The sequence below is a fragment of the Arachis ipaensis genome, chromosome B4 (genome assembly GCF_059453495.1).
Source record: "Arachis ipaensis isolate K30076 ecotype BB chromosome B4, ASM5945349v1, whole genome shotgun sequence".
Classification (NCBI taxonomy): domain Eukaryota; kingdom Viridiplantae; phylum Streptophyta; class Magnoliopsida; order Fabales; family Fabaceae; genus Arachis; species Arachis ipaensis.
In genome coordinates, this window is record NC_142439.1 from 138606880 (window position 1) to 138627522 (window position 20643).

The 20643-nt window shown below is 29.7% G+C and overlaps 2 protein-coding genes across 2 annotated transcripts; one reads left to right on the forward strand and one right to left on the reverse strand.

Moving 5' to 3' along the window:
- Nucleotides 1–19: 19 nt before the first annotated feature.
- Nucleotides 20–1487, reverse strand: LOC110271613 (vacuolar protein sorting-associated protein 2 homolog 3-like). The gene is made up of 5 exons (XM_021122618.2): nucleotides 1298–1487; nucleotides 699–733; nucleotides 558–608; nucleotides 221–325; nucleotides 20–118 (listed from the first exon to the last, which is right to left on the reverse strand). The coding sequence occupies exons 1-5, from the start codon at nucleotides 1485–1487 to the stop codon at nucleotides 20–22; spliced, it is 480 nt and encodes a 159-aa protein (XP_020978277.2).
- An 8108-nt stretch (nucleotides 1488–9595) lies between these two features.
- LCAT3 (lecithin:cholesterol acyltransferase 3) lies at nucleotides 9596–15000 on the forward strand. Its single transcript, XM_016338560.3, has 11 exons — nucleotides 9596–10144; nucleotides 10263–10354; nucleotides 10499–10626; nucleotides 10909–11044; nucleotides 11159–11210; nucleotides 11878–11978; nucleotides 12163–12345; nucleotides 12943–13100; nucleotides 13500–13554; nucleotides 14200–14253; nucleotides 14496–15000. The coding sequence occupies exons 1-11, from the start codon at nucleotides 9928–9930 to the stop codon at nucleotides 14673–14675; spliced, it is 1356 nt and encodes a 451-aa protein (XP_016194046.1). The 5' UTR covers nucleotides 9596–9927; the 3' UTR covers nucleotides 14676–15000.
- Nucleotides 15001–20643: the final 5643 nt, after the last annotated feature.

Below are 20643 nucleotides of genomic sequence, written 5' to 3' on the forward strand. Positions count from 1 at the left end.
ATATAAGGATAAGAAACACTTAAATATATAAAATTGAAGGTGCTACCTTATTCATAGCTGTCATTGCCTTACTAGCTCCTTGCATACTAGCAGCAACAGAAGAATGGGCATGCATAGCCTGAATCAAAATTCTAACCACACCAAAGAGCATTAAACTGATAAACATCTCTACCTACATAAACAACCATCCGAAAAAGAAACAAAGACATCAACAATCTACCTGTGTGTGAGTTGCTATGCCTCTCATCTGAGCTCGACTACCTTGAAGGTTAGCAATCTGCTGCCTAAGCCTTGCTAACTGTCGAGCAAGAACTTTAGTTGCAGCCTGAATATTGCACAGGAAAAGAAGAATATATTAGCATGTTTGGCACAATAGATTATCTAGAGACTAGAGAGAAATAACAGTTTTTAATACTTTCAAAACTTTTGACAGAAGGCTCTTTCAATATATAAGATGTTTCGAACCGAAAGTAAGCTTATTCGAACACATTCAGATCAACGTGACAGCTTCTCAAGTAATTATGCATAAGAAACCTATGAGAAAACGTGGATCATACCTCATTTCCCGTCTTAGCAGTTATCTTTATCTCAGCAAGAAGCTTCCTTTCCTAAAAACAGTAAGAAAGAAAAATATTAGAGATAATCCCAAAGTTCAACAAGAAAATAATCAGTGATCAATGAATAACTGCTTCACATACTTCCAATTGTAATGCTCCAATTTTCCTCTCTATACCTGAAAAACATCACCAAAAATCAATCAATAAATAATTTCTATGAGTATTATCTATCCCATTCATATGTTGAATTAGCATACTAAAAAGTTATTCAATATGAAAAGTCTATTTTCTATTTTTCTTAGTACACATTACAAGTTTAATGTGACCCTAAAATTAGTTAAATACTCCAAACCTAATCCGAAGCATCAAATTCGTCATAAACAGTAATCCATCCCAATTCGCGAGAAAGTGTAAACGAGAAACTGAATAGAGTAAAGTAACATGTACAAACCTCAAAGAAATCCTGGGAGCAATCTATCGATTCCTCTCAGCAGAGAATCGAGCGAAGCAAAAACGGCGAGGCAGGGAATGGCAGAGACGAACGCACCAGTAGGGAAAATCGAGTAAAGCAGAAATGGCGAGGCAAACACAAACGAGGGATGTAGCAGATGCGAGGCGGAGGCACTGTGGAGGGGATGACAAAGAAGACGGTGGCCAGCGCAATGTTAAGAGTTAGGGCATGGTGGCCAGAGTAGGAAGATGGCCAGAGCAGGAAGGCGATGACAAAAGTAAGGTGAAACCACAAGGAAGGAGAGCAGAGAAGACGACACTGGTGACGATGCAGAGGAGATCGGCGAGGAGGACGACGCTAGTGACGAGGTTAACGAGGACGACGCTAGTGACGAGGAGGAGACGAGGCGGAGGAGAGGCTAATGGCTCAGCAAGGATGGTGCTGGTGACGGCGGGGATCTGAGCGACCAGGGTTGCCATGGAGTTGAGAGTTGAGTGACGATGGTAACTTGGTAAAAGCTGAGAGTGAGAGAGTGCCAAAAGGGTTTTCAGATCGAAGCTTGCTTTGGGGTTATAACTAAGGGTTTTATTTTTCAAAAACCTTTTGGCCACGCTTTAAAGCGTGTCAAAAGAGTCCCTCTTTTCCTCTATGGCCACGCTTTTGAAGCGTGGCCATTCCAACCAACTGCTACCCTTCCAAAAGCGTGGCTGTTGACCCTTTTCGCCACGTTTTTGAAGCGTGGCAAGAAAAAACGTAGCCAAATCTCTATGCAATCGCCACCCTCACAAAAGCGTGGCCATTGACCACTTTTAGCCACACTTTTAAAGCGTGGCAAAAAAAAAAGCGTGGCCATATCTCCAATCAACTGCTACCCTTCCAAAAGCGTGGCCATTGACCCTTTTTGCCACGTTTTTGAAGCGTGGCAAGAAAAAATGTAACCAAATCACTATTCAATCGCCACCCTCACAAAAGCGTAGCCATTGACAACTTTTGGCCACGCTTTTGAAGCGTGGCAAAAAAAGCGTGGCCATAGGGCTTTTTTCTTGTAGTGTACAAGTCTTCTCCTCCTTTTATTGTTTTGAATCCAATCAAGTGGCTGAGGTATGGTTCAATTTAGAAGAAAAAAAGTAGCATTAGAGAAAACATTTTTCTGTACAAAAATGCTATTTGTACACTAAAATCAGCTACTAAAATCAGCCACTAATGTATTTGTGTATAAATACATGTGTGGTTTAATTTATTTTTAATGTATATTTGTATTCCAATATGTATTTTATACTGGTGGCTGACTTTGGTGGCTAATTTTAGTGTACATATAGCATAACTCATTTCTGTATTTGCAGCAAATTTGGGTGTAAAACGAAGATATTTGGGTGTAACACAAAGATATTTGGGTGTATTTTAAAGAATTTTGAGTGTATTTTTATTCTGATAAGTTCTGCATAATTTAGAAATCTTTCTCTTCCTCCTCCTCATCTTCTGCTACTTCTTTTTTTCATGATCTTCTTCTTCTTCTTCTTCTTCTTTTCTTATTCATCTTTTTCTTTTTGTTTACCTTCTCAAGTTTCTTCTTGTTTTACTCTCTTAACAAGAATAAAAATAAAAAATCAAACAAAGAAAAAGAAGAAACACATAATGCTCCAAAATTACTTGGAAAATGATGAACTTACATTCATTTAACTAAAAGAAAGAAATAAATAAAGAAAAGAAGAAGAAAAAAATACAGCATTAGAGAAAATATTTTTCTGTACAAAAATGCTATTTGTACACTAAAATCAACCACCAATGTATTTGTGTATAAATACATGTGTGGTTTAATTTATTTTCAATGTATATTTGTATTCCAGTATGTATTTTATACTAGTAGCTGACTTTGGTGGCTGATTTTAGTATACACGTAGCATAACTCATTTCTGTATTTGCAGCAAATTTGGGTGTAAAACGAAAATATTTAGGTGTAACACGAAGATATTTGGGTGTATTTTAAGAAATTTTTATTCTGATAAGTTCTGCATAATTCAAAACTCTTCCTCTTCTTCCTCCTCATCTTCTGCTGCTTCTTTTTTTTTTTTCATCATCATCACCATCTTTTTCTTCTTTTTTTCTCATTCATCTTTTTCTTTTTGTTTTACCTTCTCAAGTTTCTTCTTGTTTTACTCTCTTAACAAGAATAAAAACAAAAAAATCAAAAAAAGAAGAAGAAGAAACACATAATGCTGCAAAATTACTTGGAAGAGGATGAATTTATATTCATTTAATTAAAAGAAAGAAAGAAATACGGAAAAGAATAAGAAGAAAAAATGCAACATTAGAGGAAATATATTTCTGTACAAAAATTCTATTTGTACACTAAAATTAACTACTAAAATCAGCCACCTTATGTATAAATATATGTGCGCTTTAATTTATTTTCAATGTATTATTTGTATTCCAGTATATATTTTATACTGGTGGCTGACTTTGGTGGTTGATTTTAGTGTATATGTAGCATAACTCATTTCTGTATTTGTAGCAAATTTGGGTGTAACACGAAAATATTTGGGTCTAAAATGAAGATATTTTAGTGTATTTTTATTCTGATAAGTTATGTATAATTCAGAACTCTTCATCTTCCTCCTCCTCATCTTCTGATGTTCTTCTTCATCTTCTTATTTCATATTCTCATAATTCTTTTTGGGAGAAAATAATCAAATAAAGAACAAAAAAAATACAAAATGTTGCAAAATCAAAAAAAGAAGAAGGAGAAACACGACCATGAAAATGAAACACGCGAAGAAAAAAAGAGAAGAAATACAAAAAAAAAAGGAAAAGAAGAAGGAAGAAGAGGAAGAGGAGGAGAAACGCGAAGAAAAAATGACAGTTATAATTTTCATCGAGGAAGAAGAAGAAGAGTCATTCTTAATGGTGAGGGAACGTTTTAAAAATGTGATGCGCGTATTAATACGTTTTTGTGGATGAACGTAACTTCTATTGAGTTTGACCCAACTTATAAAACTTATAAACCAAGAAAACTTATATGTATAATATGATTAATTTTATAATTATAATTAATATATATATTACCCACAAATAAATTAGTAAATTAAATAATTTCCTACCACATGCAAGTCAAACATGTTACTAGGTATTATGAGTAATTTGCCTGATAAAGTATTCTTTCTTATCTATGAACCGGTATTATAATAAATTATGCCACGATTATAATTGATATACTAGACAAAATCGCATTTAGACCCATGATTTATATAAATTTAATATTGCTTTACCTACTTATTATCAGTGAATTATTATCAGTGAATAATTAGAATGTATTTTGATATTCATAAGTATTATATATCACACCTTATTCATATCATTAATGAATATTAATATTATTATTTAATTATACTATATGGACACTAAAATTAATAATTAAAATCAATTATTAGTATAAAATATATATTAAAATATAAAATATATATATTAAAAATAAATTAAATAATATATGTATTTATACATAAATATATGATAGCTGATTTTATTGTACAAATAATAATTTTTATTATTGTTATATTTATTATTATTTTCGATTATGCTACATATACATCAACATCAGTCATCAATATAAAATACATATTAAAATATAAATACACATTAAAAATAAATTAAACTATATATATTTATACACAAATATATTAATAACTGATTTTAATGACTAATTTTAGTATAAACTCCTAATAATATTTTTGTATTATTTTATGTCAAAATATTAATATCGAGCTTTTCCTATCACATAAAATCCACCATATTATACCCAGCTTGAGCCCAGTTTATTTTCAAATAGAAGTCCAAAATCTAACGTCATTTACAATTAACAAAGCCAGCTCACCACTCGTTCATCTAATCCAATAGACATAAATTACAAATATAAGAAATCTTGGGACAGATTATCCTATAAAAAATTTTATCGTACGGATACAAAAAAGACCACTAATTTCGAATATTTTTACCCGTGGTTACAGAACTAGAATTGAGTTTCCTACCATAGACATTCCCTAAACATAAATGGCCGAAAAAATAAAATTAGAAACTAGGATAACAAACCCTAAAACCTGAAATATTTCATATATCTTACTCTCGAAGTTTTTGGCATACATTTCAATTTGAATTGGTCAAATAATTAATATATTTATCTATTTAAATAAGTGTTATTTTGTGTATATAATAATTTATTAGTTAGATTTTTAAATAGGATTCTGATTCGTAAGAAATTAATTATTAATCTACTAGACTGAAAGCGAAACTACAAAATGAATATTGAACGTGATAAACAAGTTCCTCTAGAATCATTAACCATGATCATTGTAAAATATGTTTTTACTTTTTACAGTAGCATGTGGCGGGGGTTGGGTTGGTCATTTCCTTTTTTGGTCAGAGGGTTCATTATTTTTTTTTTTTGGATTAAGGGTTGGTCATTCTTAAATTTGGCTTCTCCTTAGCCGTAGAACTTTTTTTGGTCTGGGCCTCAGCTCTTGAACTTGAACTCAAATACAGAGACCAGATCCTCATTTTTTGGGATGCCTACTTTGCCCTCTTTGAGGGACCTCTTTATTTTAGTAATAATCAAATGACCCAAAGCAAATCTAGACCAAAAATTGATCTACAACAAATATAAAGCCCAACCACAAACGGAAAATAGAAATAAGTTGTAGTTGGCTGATTATGAAGAAAAAACAGACCGATTAATTTTCTTTTTAGAAAAATATATTGTTGACCGAATTGACTCATTTTTATCCAATGCTGTTAATTTTTATTCTATTTCCCAACATTTATTTTCATATAGGTATTGATGCCAACACTCAATTTATCATCTTTAATTTTTTAGGTGTTCCCCAATATATCAAAACACTAAGTCGAATTCAATACTAAAATAAAAAATATTTGACTTTAAATGTACAAGTAAAGAACATCAACACAAATTTGTCGGAGTTTACTTGCAATTAAGCCTAAGTTATTATTGTCAATGTCACAATTTGGAAAAAAAGAAAAATTAAAATCGACGTGGTAGGAGAATATACCAATGATGTCTCTTGGTGCCATTCTGCAATTCTGCCATCACCAATTGCTAAAGGATATACCCTTTAGATGCTTGCACATTTATTTATTTGTACGAGAAAATTCATCAGTTTGTATAATAACAATACACGTTGCTACATTTTTATAATATTAAGGTAAGCCGTAAGCCCGTAAGCACGTGGCTGAATATTTTATTATATATTTTACTTTTACTATATAGAATTAGGGTTTTTCACTTTTTCTAACGAAAAGTAATATTTATATTATTTTTTATATATTTTATTTGTATATTTTTTTATGATATAAAACATGTATTTTTATTTTAGAGTAAAGTATCGTTTTTGTCCCAACGTTTGAGGTAAATTCTATTTGTGTCCCTAATGTTTAAATCGTCATATTTGTATCCCTAACATTTGTAAAAGTGATTCAATGTTATCCTACCGTCAATTACACCTTATGAGCGCTTTAGTTTGAGTTTTAAAAATCTCTTCTTGAAGTTAGAATACATATGTCTAGGATAGAATTGATGATCTACTCCGAAAAATAGCTCATCAAATGTTGAAACTAATTCCTACAACATTTACATAATTCACTTTTCTAAGGACATAATTGAATCTAAACACAAATAGTTGGTATAATATTAAAATCGAACACATCCAGGTGAGATTTTTTTTTTTTTGGTGACTTCAGAATTTTTCAGGTGAGATCTAATTGAGAATAAATACATCTAAATGAGAATAATTAAAAAATATAATATAATTTGTTAGTATAATTGATAGTAGGATAACATTGAATCACTTTTATAAACGTTAAGGATACAAATAGGACGATTTAAACGTTAGGGACACAAATAGGACTTACCCCAAATGTTGGGACAAAAACAATACTTTACTCTTTATTTTATTTCATTTTTTATTAATTATTTTTAAATTCCAAAAATAAAAATATAAAAAATACATAAATAATATATATAATATTCATTATTTGAATTTTGACTTTGACATAATTTTTTCAGCAACCTCATTATTAGTCATTTTGTTATGGACTAAATTTTTATAAAATAAAACAAAAGAATTTAATCACATTTTTATATATGATGAAAATTATAAATTTAACAACAATTTATTATTTATTTATTCTTTATAATTTTTCTTATTATCTAGAGGAGTTTTTCTTATTATTGTGATTGTTGTCATGCTCTACCACGGTTTAGTTTTTTCTTTATTTTTCTACTTTCATGCAAATTTATTACTAGTTATTTTGAGCGGGACAATATTTATCTGTTTGATGAATGATGACTAAATAATTAGTGAAAATTTATATGTAATTATTTTTATATAAAATTAATATTTGAGAATGGTTAAAAAGCATGAGAATCTTTAGAGTAAGTAGTAATAAATACGATAAATGGTCTCAATACATATACATATTTGGTAAAAGGATATATTTTTTTTTTTTGGTGACTTGGTAAAAGGATATATAATAGTAGTTAGTTGCACTTTATTTTCACAAGAAAACACCTTTTTCATAATTTAAAAAATTCATATTATTCAATATATTTATTATTTAACAATATCTTAGTCATCAATTATGAAAATTTGATGCGTAAATAGCACATTATCGTAATTGATGGAGAAAGATGAGACTCTGAAAACATGAAAAGAATGGATTATGGCAAAGTGAAGAGAAATATTGCGAATTATTGGTTGATGGATTACACGTAAAAGTCGTAGAAACACACGCACTTCGGCACTTGTCCATATATATCCATTTGGAAAGAAGAAACATCCAGATTTAAAAGAGATCGAATAATAGACTAGAGAAGAGACTTTAATGCCAAAATTTGCTGTTTAACAATCTCAAACCTAACCAGATAAAAATAATCGGTTAACTGACCAATCACCATCTATCAATGTATGACTATCAATCAAATATTTTATTATTTTTTCAATTATTGTTAATATTATTTAAAATTAATATTTTTTTTACTAGAATTTAACTAAGAAAAGAAAATAAATTGTGAATAAATTAAGTTTGTACCTATCAATAAATAATTTTTAATTGGTATTTTAAAAAAAAATCATATTAGACGTAATCAATTTTAGTACAAGTATCATGTTAATTAATAATTCATTATTTATATCTATTATATTATATATTATTTTAATGAGACTTACATATGTATATTATCGAACCCTAAACTATTATATAGGATTAATAGTCAAAATAATCTCTAAAAAATAGATATTTTTTTAAAATTTATTTTTAAAAAATTTTATCAATCAAATTAATTTTTAAAAATTATATAAATTAATTATTTTTTATCTTTTCATCATTCAATTAATAACTTTCGTCAACAATTGATAATATAAAATGTTAATTGATAGCATATATAATACATAGTATATTTAATTGGACACTAAACAAATATATTTATAAAAATCTATGAATTTAGTCAATTTTTTCAATTATATAAATTCTAATTCTAATATAACATAATATAACGACACTAAATTAATAAATTTTTATAAATATATTTGTTAAGTGTCTAACTAAATATATTAGGTGTCATGTATAATGTGAATTAACGTTCTGTTTTATTAATTGTTGACGAAAATTGTTAATTAAGTGACTAAAAGATAAAAATAATTAATTTATAATTTTAAAGAACTAATTTGATTGATAAAATATTTCAAAGACAAATTTAAAAAATAGACCATCTTTTAAAGACTCATTTTAATATTATCTTAATTTTTAAAGTATATCAAGACCTCAAATCATTTTCAGGTAACGTATATATAATATAATTTTAGTTTTTCTTCAAATATTTTTTTATTTTTTGTTTAGAATTTAATTTTTATGAATTGACAATATAAAAGAATTTATACATTTATTAATCTTGTATTGCCACATTAACTAAATAATTGATTTTTTAATTTATTATTTAAAAAATCATCCATATACATAAATTTGATTAAATAACTACGTTAAATTTTTATATATTAAAATTAAATATTTTTATATTAATTTATCTAGAATAAAGAAATATTTTGATTTACTGAAAATAAGACATTAAATAAGTTCTCAAAGTTATAGCAAAAAGAAATATTCTAGTAAAAAAAATAAAAAATGATATAAATATGGGTTTTTACAATAAACTAATTTTTCAACAAACAATTTGTAAATAAAATAACAAATGAATAAATATTAAATTAAAAAAAAAAGAAAAACAAGTTTCTAACCAATATTTTTTTAAGTTTTCCTTTTAGTATTTTAATTTTTACTCATTAGTACTATATTAATTAAAAAAATTACTTCAATGACAAAATCATTCTTTTTTTTTTTTTTCGTTAAAGACCGGATGGTCCTTGCAAAAATGAATGGCAGCGAGACATTTTGGAATAAGAAATATTTGAAATTAATATTTGTAGTGAAAAAAGAAATTAATTAATATGGATTCAAAATTTCATATACAAGTTAAACATCCAAAACTAATTTAGATTAATGGAGTAATTAGTTAGTTTATCCACTTAATCTCGTCTTGTCTGTAGAGCAAAAAGCAACAGAAACGCTGAAATATATACATACGAAATATATAAAAAGTTAAATACAGTGAAAAAAATATTGTTGAACTACATTATTTATTGAAAAGTGAAGCAGAGATATCATAAATTTATGGAATGAAACGTGTTTTAATTTCAGAAGAATACAAGTAGTTGCAGAATAGAATACTCGAGTCTAGAGTATAACAACACTCGCTACTGGTTCTGGTTGTTGGTTGGTTGGTTCATGGTTGGTTGGTGGTGCATGCTCCATTTTCATTTTCAGTTTCAGTTCTGAGCTCACTAAAAGCCACTCATTCCCATGCCGATGACGCTGTGTCCCTGTTTCGGTGACCGGAACACCGACGACGACGAGCCGGCGGATCGCGACCCCGTGCTTCTTGTCTCCGGCATGGGAGGCTCCATTCTCAACTCCAAGCCCAAGAAGTTCGGCTTCACCACCAGAGTCTGGGTTAGGTTCTTCCTTGCTGACTTGGAGTTCCGCAAGAAGATCTGGTCCGTTTACAACCCCGACACAGGTTCTCTAACTAACTCTAACTAACTTTGTTATCAAGCTCCACAGCCAGTGAGGTGACTCCAGAGTTTGATAAACTTGATTAGTTCTGATTCCGAGTCAGATTGTGTTCAACTTTTCAGGTTACACCGAAACACTTGACCAGAAATCTGATATTGTGGTCCCTGAAGATGATCATGGCCTCTATGCAATTGATATTCTAGATCCATCCTTGGTAATTTATTCAATTGTTAATTGATTAAACCAATAATCAACAGTTCAACACAGCCTGTTTTATTTTATTTTTTTGTTTTTTTTTGGGAATTTTAATTAAGTGATTTGATTTGATTTTCTGCTGTTATGTGGAATGTTGTTGCAGTTTACGAAATGTATACATTTGACAGAGGTGTATCATTTCCATGATATGATTGACATGCTTGTTGGTTGTGGCTACAAGAAAGGAACCACATTGTTTGGTTATGGTTATGACTTCAGGCAAAGCAATAGGTAAATTGCTCGGCCCCTTCAGCATAATATCAAGTTTAATCAGTGATTTATTTATTTGTTTAGTGGTTTCCCAAGGGTATTCCACCTTTCAATTATTAAGGAAGGAAACTAATCCCCTTTTGTGTGTAGTTAGGATCACTCTCCTAATTGGTATTTGCTTCCGGAGCACAACATTGGTTCTCGGGGTGCCACGTCGTGCCTTGATCACTATGCCAACAAATTTGGTTAACAAATGAGTTTAAAAGAATTAACTATGTGCCTTATTTTTGTTGGTGTTGGCAGAATTGACAAGCTGATGGATGGCCTTAAAGCCAAGTTGGAAACTGCTTACAAAGCCTCTGGTGGAAGGAAAGTTAACTTGATTTCCCATTCTATGGGAGGAATCATGATCCTGTGTTTCTTGTCTCTTCACCATGATGTGCGCTTACAAAACTCATGCTATTTCTACTGTATATTGCATAGAGTTAGAGAAGAGAGTTATCCCATGTAGTTTGAAAATACTTACCAGTGAGTTTGGACATTGTTTTGGCAGGATTTTGTCAAATATGTGAATAAGTGGATTTGCTTGGCTTGTCCTTTTCAAGGTGATTCCTCTGTTCTTTTTTTTATGCTCTTCTTATCCTGCAAGTAGGTCGTACTTATTGCTTATTGCTTAATACTACGCAATAAATCGGAATCTTAATTGGGTATTTGGATGTGTGGAACTAAACTCACATCTTCTAATATTTCATATATTTTTGTTGTGCTATCAAATATTTTGATTACTCTATAAACACTCATTTAGGCAGAAACTCGCCCATCTTGAAAGTCGTACATATGGTAGTCCATGCTGCATAATTTCTTGGCAATAATGCATTTCAAATTTATGAAGTGAGAATGCTAAGGCTAAATTATCTTGCCTTTTCACTTCAAAGCTTCGTTTTTTCTTTAGTTCATTATGCTCTTTGGTATGACCTTGGTCTTTTAATGACATTTTCCCCAGATTGCACAAAAATAAGTACCAGAGCATGTTCATCTTCCATTTTTGTTTGCTTCCTATGAATAACATGTCACTTTTCTTTGATGACTTTTTTTATTTATGGTCCAGAGTATAAATATAGTATGTGATGATGAAAGTTACAAAAGAATGCAGTTGGTTGTAAAAATTCCCATACTCTGGTTCATGGGCTTAGCATTCTTTTCCCTATATACTCTTATTTTCCTCCTTTCTTGATTCCATAACCTTCTGGATTTTACGTTCCTCATGAACAGGAGCCCCTGGATGCATCAATGATACTTTATTAACTGGACTAGAGTTTGTTGATGGCTTTGAAAGCTATTTTTTCGTATCAAGGTGGACTATGCATCAATTGGTAAATTCTTGATCTCAAGTGATTTGTACCGTCAGAATCTTTGTCTGTTTGAATTAAATCCTGGGATAATTTTTCCTGACAAACTCAGAAAAGTATCCAACTATACTTGCAAAACCGTCACAATTTTCATGCTCTTTTTGTAACATTTTCCGAAGATTTGAGATAAACTTTCTTACCATGTTAGCTAGTTGAATGTCCATCAATTTATGAGATGATGGCCAATCCGGATTATAAATGGAAAAAGCAACCAGAAATTCATGTTTGGCAAAAGCAAACCAAGGAGGATGGGGAAAGCAACATCAGTTTGGAATCTTATGGACCAGTCCAATGTACGTCTTTATTTGATGAAGCACTGAAGAACAATGAGGTACTAATCTGCACTTTTCTTCAGATTGATGAATGTAAGACGAATGGGTATATACAGTTCCAAAATCCAAATGTTAAATAAATTCCTTGTCTTTAATTTTGTTAAGTGATGCACAGTGAGGTGCTAATCTGCACTTTTCTCCACATGGTTGCTGCCTTCTTGCATCCTCAAGTATTTTCACATTTGATTTCCATTTGCTTTTATTTTAAGATCTTTTTCCTCTCGCAGTTTTAATTTCTCATATCCAGAATACAGTAAATGTTTATCAAGCTTGAAATGGAATGGTGGAATAATGGATAAATGAAAATAGAAATATGATTGTGAGCAGGGAAGTGAACAGAGCAGAGTTTCGGCCAATTATGGTTAGTAGATAGAAAATGAACAGAGCTTAGACCAATCTCAGGTTGAAACACTCAACCAACCGGTTCAATTTGGTCCTGTTCTCAACAGTAGTTCTAACTCAAGAAAAGGCTAAGCAAATGACATTGTGTGAATTTTATACTTAACTCCAAGAAAAGGATTTTCAGTTCAGTATAAAAATGATACTACCCAGTCTCCGTCCTTGTCTAAGTTACTTTTCAATATTATTCTTTGCAGCTAACATATGATGGGAAGACGGTATCACTGCCTTTTAACTTTGATATCCTCGAATGGGCTGCTGGAACTCGAAAAGTAATAAACAATGCTAAACTGCCAGATGGGTTCAGCTTCTATAACATTTATGGAACAGCATTAGATACACCTTTTGATTGTTGGTATGTGAATTAATTGCTCATGAAAAAAATGAATATTTTTGTTTTCGTTAATACCTATAAACAAGGCAAATGAATTTTTAGGTTGAGAGATGAGAAAGTTAGTTTATAGGTGGAACCTGGATCTCTTACAAACTTGATATTGGGGTGTTTATAATTCTTATCTGGACTTTACTATGCTCCAATATCAGGATTTTATATTATGAATTTTACTAGTTAGAATCGACTATTTCTTTATAAAATATTACTAGTAGAACTTCTTATCATAATTTTAGTCCTTATGAGAAGAATAATCTCATCCTCGACACATAAGAGGATAATAATCTTATGTGCAATATGCAATGCTCAAATGGTCAGAACTTTGTACAATGATTTTGCCTGACCTGTCTGTGTCTAATGCAGTTATGGTTCGAAAGAATCTCCAATAGAAGACTTAACTGACATATGCCACACCATGGTAAGCCATTTTGATCTCTTATATGACAAAGGTGGAGGTTACTAATGAGTTTATATTTCACTATAAAACGTATTTCATTGATTCTGTTTTATATCTCAGTCAAGAGCCTTGAGCAATTATGATAATCCTAAAAATTAACACTCATATCCTTTACATAGTGTTTCTTTTTAGAATAAACAATAAATGTCATGAGGTAGGACATACTATTCAGTAGTGTTCATAATGAAAACTATGATATTATTTAGTAGAAGCTCAGTATTTATTGATGAAATAATGAAGCAACAATGAACTCAAATATGCTTTGGTGATAGAAGATTGTATGCCTTTTTTTTTTTCTTTTTCTTCCTTGGAGCAGTTTCTTTTTCTTGGTTTTAACCAACAAGAATAAGGAGGCCATGACTCTAGGGCAGGCTTCTCTTTTTCCTTCATGGATGTAGTTAGAAAGGAGCTTGTTATTGCCCTTGCATTGTTTGGTCATGTTTGTTTATCAGGACTTTATGTCACTAATAAGACAAGAGATCTAATGACTATGGTGCAACTTTAGCCATTTTAGTTCTGTATCGTCCTTCTGTTTTATTTCCTAGGAGGGTTTTGTGCATGCACTTGTGAGTATGTATATATGAAAAACTTTTTCGATGTTTTCAGCCGGAATATTCTTATGTGGATGGAGATGGAACAGTTCCTTCTGAATCAGCCAAGGTATTTCTTTGATCTCTCAGGCGTTCTGCATGTTCACTCAACTGTAATCTGTAGCTAACTGCTTTGCACACTGCTGTAATGAATGGTTGTAGATGTTTGTTCTTGGAGCGTGCATTAAATATGTTTTAGAAGCATGCAAGAATGTCTTTATATGAATGCTAATAATTGAGTGATTTAGATGCTAGTAAAAATTATTTATGAAGGTTTCATGTCATGAATTTGACTAGTTTTGTTTTGATTAGGCTGATGGACTTGAAGCCATTGCAAGGGTGGGAGTAGCTGCTGCTCACCGCGAATTACTACGACACGAGAGAGTCTTTGAACTCATAAAAAAATGGTTAGGTGCTGAGCCAACAGATACCAAGAAATCCAAGACATCAAAGGTTGCAGATGCTGATGCAGTTAAGCCTATGGTTCTATAAATTTGTTGCATTGTAAAACTAGAAATTTATTATTAGGTGATTATGGAGCACATATGATTAGTCATACATGTGTGTTGTGTGTGTACCATATTGATAAAAAAAAAAAATACAGTATCATTACTCCATATTATATTCTCTTAAGGAAAAATTTGGAAAGACTATGGTACTGGTATTAGGGTGAAATAATGTAGTTTTGGTACATATTTAGGCAATCCAAAATTACATGGGTATGGTACTTCGTTATTCATTGTGTAACGTTGTATTGTATTTTGGATGTACAATAACACTATTTCAGGTCTAATGGTTAATGCACTTCTTTTGATAATGGTGATTTGATTAACTTTGCACGTACAAAAGGCTTTATCATCATGAAGTTGGTGTGTGGAAACATGAAACATCTCAAACTTCAATTTCTATGTTTTTTGACATTTTTCTTTTTTAATTAAAAAAGACCTTGTTAACAAATCTTCTAAAGACATACCTTATAAGAATATCGCAAATAGGAAATTTGAATTAAAAATCTAAATTAATTGTAATTTTTTAAAGTTTTCTATGGAAAATCTAAAATTGTTCACTTTTATCTTTTTAACTAGATATTTATAATATATAATTTTGAAAATGATCACTTAATGTATGACTGTAATGGAAACAACTAACTTCTAAACAGAGAACTATTAAATTTATGCTATTAATGACCCTTGTGTACATATGACAACAATTAATTAAGGTGTGAACTTTTTTCCTTTTTTTTTTTTAACAATTTTAAGCTGTGAACTTGAATGCAAATACGTGTTTCTTTAAATTGATAGATTTGTAACAATTAGATATGTATACAAAAAAGAAAAGTATAGATAAATAACTCCTAATTAACCAATTTTAAACAACTGCAATTAATATTTATTGATTTTATATTTTAAAAAATAAAATTTAAATAATTACTAATTAATGACAAGTTAGCTAGTAATTAATTGATTGAATGTTAATTATCTAGTAAAATTCATACAAAAATATTTGGTAATAGAAAAATAAAAAACAATCATAACTTACTTTATTTAGTTTTCATTAATTGTTGTAACAATTAATAAAAGCTACCCTATGTATAAATAAACAATAAACATACTAAAGTGACACTCTTTCTTTTTATTATATTATGATAAAAAAATTTAAAAAAAGAGGGAGGGAGATGAGAGAAGAATATCCATATTTTGGTATCTAACAAAAATATATGTTCAAATTTCATTTCTCTTGCATAAGCCCTACATAGATATAAGAAGAGAAACTCATAAAGAAGTTATTCATCAGCTGAATTATTAATGTGTAAACGAGTGGCATTTTACATGGTGAGAATATTACATCGAAACAAGGGTCTGATTTTCTCATAATGATTTATATTTGTTACAAAACTTTTTTCAGTCAGCAAAAAAAAAAAAAAAAAAAAGAGAGCAAAACTACATGTGAAAAGTTCCGATTGACGCAGCTCTTCTTATGGCATGCTTGCTTTTCACCATCCAAATTGCTTAGGATTTTTTTAATTTAATAAAAGAAATTATCATGTGATGTTGATAGTGGCATTTTTTAGAGAACGTTAATTGGGCTTAGCTTTCACGTGCACTATAGGAAATTGAATCTCAACAAACTAAGCAAGTAAGCATTATTTTTCCAACATTTGGTTCATGTCCCCTTCAGTTGGCTGAACCAAGTTTAATTTTAAGAACTAAACTTAATATATCATTCTTATTTTCTTGAATGTTACTGAATCATCATGCAAACATATAATAAGAGGTAGATACTTGGATAATGATATCTTCACATAAAAATAAACTGTTAAATGATTTGATACATTTGATTGAATATATTTAATTAAATTATCTAATAATTTATAATACTATTTTTATAAAAAGATGTCTTCATATAAATATTTTTTTCGTAATAAAATATAGAATTATTCTTCACATACAAACGTTTTTTTCATACAAGTATTTACAAATCATTTATATTCACGCGTTTCGTGCCGTTACTGCACGTTTTTCTTCTTCTTCTTGTTACTGCACGTTCTTCTTCTTCTTCTTCTTCTTTATCGTCGTCATCAACACCACCTCTTCCTCCTCCTCCTCCTCTTCTTCCTTCTTTTTTCATTGAAATTTTTTCTTCTCCTTTTATTGTTTTGAATCCAATCAAGTGACTGATGTGTGGTTCAATTAAGAAGAAAAAAATGTAGCATTAGAGAAAATATTTTTCTGTATTTGCAGCAAATTTGGGTGTAATACGGAGATATTTGGGTGTACCACAAAGATATTTGGGTGTATTTTTATTCTGATAAGTTCTGCATAATTCAAAACTCTTCCTTTTCCTCCTCCTCATCTTCTACTGCTTTTTCTTCTTCTTTTTTTTTTTATCATCATCACTATCTTCTTCTTTTTTTTTCTTATTCATCTTTTCCTTTTTGTTTTACCTTCTCAAGTTTCTTCTTATTTTACTCTCTTAACAAGAATAAAAACAAAAAAATCAAACAAAGAAGAAGAAGAAACACAATGCTGCAAAATTACTTGGAAGAGGATGAACTTACATTCATTTAACTAAAAGAAAGAAAGAAATAAGAAAAAAAAGAAAAAAAATGCAGCATTAGAGGAAATATTTTTCTGTATTTGCAGCAAATTTGGGTGTAACACAAAGATATTTGAGTGTATTTTTATTCTAATAAGTTCTGCATAATTCAAAACTCTTCCTCTTCCTCTTCCTCATCTTCTACTGCTTCTTCTTTTTATTTTATCATCATCACCATCTTCTTTTTCTTTTTTTTCTTATTCATCTTTTCTTTTTTGTTTTACCTTCTCAAGTTTTTTCTTGTTTTACTCTCTTAACAAGAATAAAAACAAAAAAATCAAACAAAGAAAAAGAAGAAACACATAATGCTGTAAAATTATTTGGAAGAGGATGAACTTATATTCATTTAACTAAAAGAAAGAAAGAAATAAGGAAAAAAAGAAGAAAAAAAAGCAGCATTAGAGGAAACCTTTTTCTATATTTGCAACAATTTTGGGTGTAACACGAAGATATTTGGGTGTAACACGAAAATATTTGGGTGTATTTTTATTGTATAATTCAAAACTCTTCCTCTTCCTCCTCTTCATCTTCTACTGCTTCTTCTTCCTCATCTTCTTATTTTGTTTTCTTATAGTTCTTCTTGGGAGAAAAAATCAAACAAAGAAAAAAAAATACATAATGTTGCAAATCAATAGAAAGAGGAGGGAAAAAAATACAGCAATAATAACAACAATAAAAAGAACCACGATGAGGATGAAAACGCGAAGAAGAAGGAGGAGGAATGTGAAGAAAAATGAGGAAGAATGCAAAGAAGAAGGAGGAGGAAGAACATGGAATACAAACGTTGAAGAAGAACCGTTTCTGATTTTGCGCTATTCAAAGTTGAGGAAGCGCGTGTTTACACACTCTTTAAATTGAGAGTTGTTTTTGTTGAGCTTGTACTAACTTGTATAGACTTGTATGCCAAAAAGATTTGTATGTGTAGTAAGTCTCTAAATATATATGGCCTCGTTATATCATTGGATACGATGAAGAAAGAAAACAACAATATGTCTGGCTTTATCTATACTAGTGGCTCAACAGGTACTATCGTGCATGTTCAGCCGCTTATCTATTGTTTTTTAAGAAATCAATTTTATCTTTTTATTAATATATTATTCACCTCTTAAATTTGTCAAATAAGTAGTTTTTTTTTCATCATTTCAAATTTAACGTAGTATTATTTATATGATAGTTTGGTTGAAATTAAAATTACTATAAAAAAAATACTTAGATTGCTAAATTATAAACGCACACAATAAAGATATGTATACATGTTATTGGAATTAGATATATAAAATAACGACAAAAATATTATCCTAATTTAAAAAGAATATATATAAACCAAAATCATGTTACTTATTTCAAAAGGTTAATTATGCATAAATATCATGGATATTTATGATTGTCTTCATCTTTTTTAAGTGGTAGGCTAAAATATGGATCTGAATCTGAAGAAGCCTTCATTTTCCTACAAATAGTTGAAGGACAGAAGAAATGAATATGTTTTTTTTTGTTTTTAAATATCAAACTATAAGATAATTAATTAAAAAAAAGAGAATAGAAAGATGGTGCACCTGGAAAAAATGCTTCGTAATTCATCATACATCTCCTTGTCAATAACTTCTTGCGTCTTGAAAAATTGTCAGATTTTTTTTTACCATAAAAATAACTATATAAATGCTTCGGGTATATTCAATTAAATGGAATCTTTATTATAGTGAAAAATTCAATTTAAACCTGTAGAATTGAGATATCTTATTTTGCATTGAATTTTCTGAAAGGACAAAAAAATTATTATAATTCGTGAGTTATTATTGACAAAATGTAAATTAAATGATGTTATATCTGATTTGTTAGGTATTTTTTTTAATAACAATTACCTGCAATGATATTGTCTTGTACCGAATGAGTTAGTTGTGTTTTTCTAAGTTCATGGCTGAAAAAAAAAAAAAGTTAAACTTTTAACATACTTGGTATATAGATCGAAATAGACGGTTTTATTTATTATATACTAAAAGTTTATTGTATTACCTTTGATTTTTTTGATCCAATATTTCTCTTTTTATCATCTTCCATAACTGAGTCTTATCTGCTTTAACTATATACCTCCCCAACCAATATATATAGAATAAATTTTGAGTGGATGAACCTGATTCAATTTCACGTGTGAGTAATAACATTAAAGTAAAAATATGTATCATCAATGCAATTGTTACTATCATTAATACTGTAATATTTACTTTATTGTCGAATAGTCTCATTGATGCAAGTGATTGCCCATCTTTTCATGTATTCCATTACGATTAGAATCTTTCTTCCTGTAATTTATTAAACCAAATATGTATCACAATATATTTCAATAGTGTTTTATATATTAATTTAGATTAAGTAATTATACATTTCAAATAAGACATATCTATACTTTTTATTGGTTGCTAAAATTTAATTTTTATAATTTTTTTTTAAATCATGAAATTGATATCAACATTTAAAGAAGTTAAATTTTGAATTCGTTTCAAAGTAAATATAAAGATTGCATACCATAATTTCTTAAAAAAACCAACATTGATATATTCAATGATGTATCATAAAATTTCTATAATTTATGTGAATCTTAGTTGGTGCGTACCTGTTGGGTAAAGGAGATGTTCGAGTTTCTTTCTCTTATCTCTTGACGTATCCTGATGAGCTCTTGTGATATCAATTTATCTATTAAAAATATTAGTAATTAGTTGTTGAAATTAGTGAACAAATCTATCTATTCCAATGTTGATATTGTAATGATATAATTACATAATACACGGATTATACTTGTAAAAAGGCGGATGTATTTGCTAAGTACATAAATTACCTGAGGTGCAGGTAACAAAATTTATTTGAACACCACATTCTTTGTGAATTGTCCGCTTTTTCTAGCTACTGTTTCTTCTTTGACTAAGATTTTTGTGGTTGACTGAGAAACACTTTGAGATAGTGCAACGTATAATTGACCACGGCTGAACATATGTTTAGGGAGATAGATCCCAACCTTAGGAATAGTTTGCTCTTCTGATTTATTTATCATTAAGGCAAACTCAACCTTATAGAAAATTGCTTCCTGATAAGCACAAAGGGTAATCCTGAGTTCTCAGTTGTTTTGTGTTTTTTCCGAGGCAGAAAAAGCTCTTTGTCCAGAGTGATGGCCTGTTAAGATTTTCACGTCTAACATGTTTTGAAAAGTTCTTCGACACATTAACCTTGTGCCATTGCATAAGCCTACCTTAGGATCTATGTTTCTCAGTAACATCAAAGGAACACCTTTTTTTACCTTCAATGTATGAGGTGGCAATCCACCCATGGAGATTGAGTTAAGATATTCCTGTTGATATAAATTATTTGTATC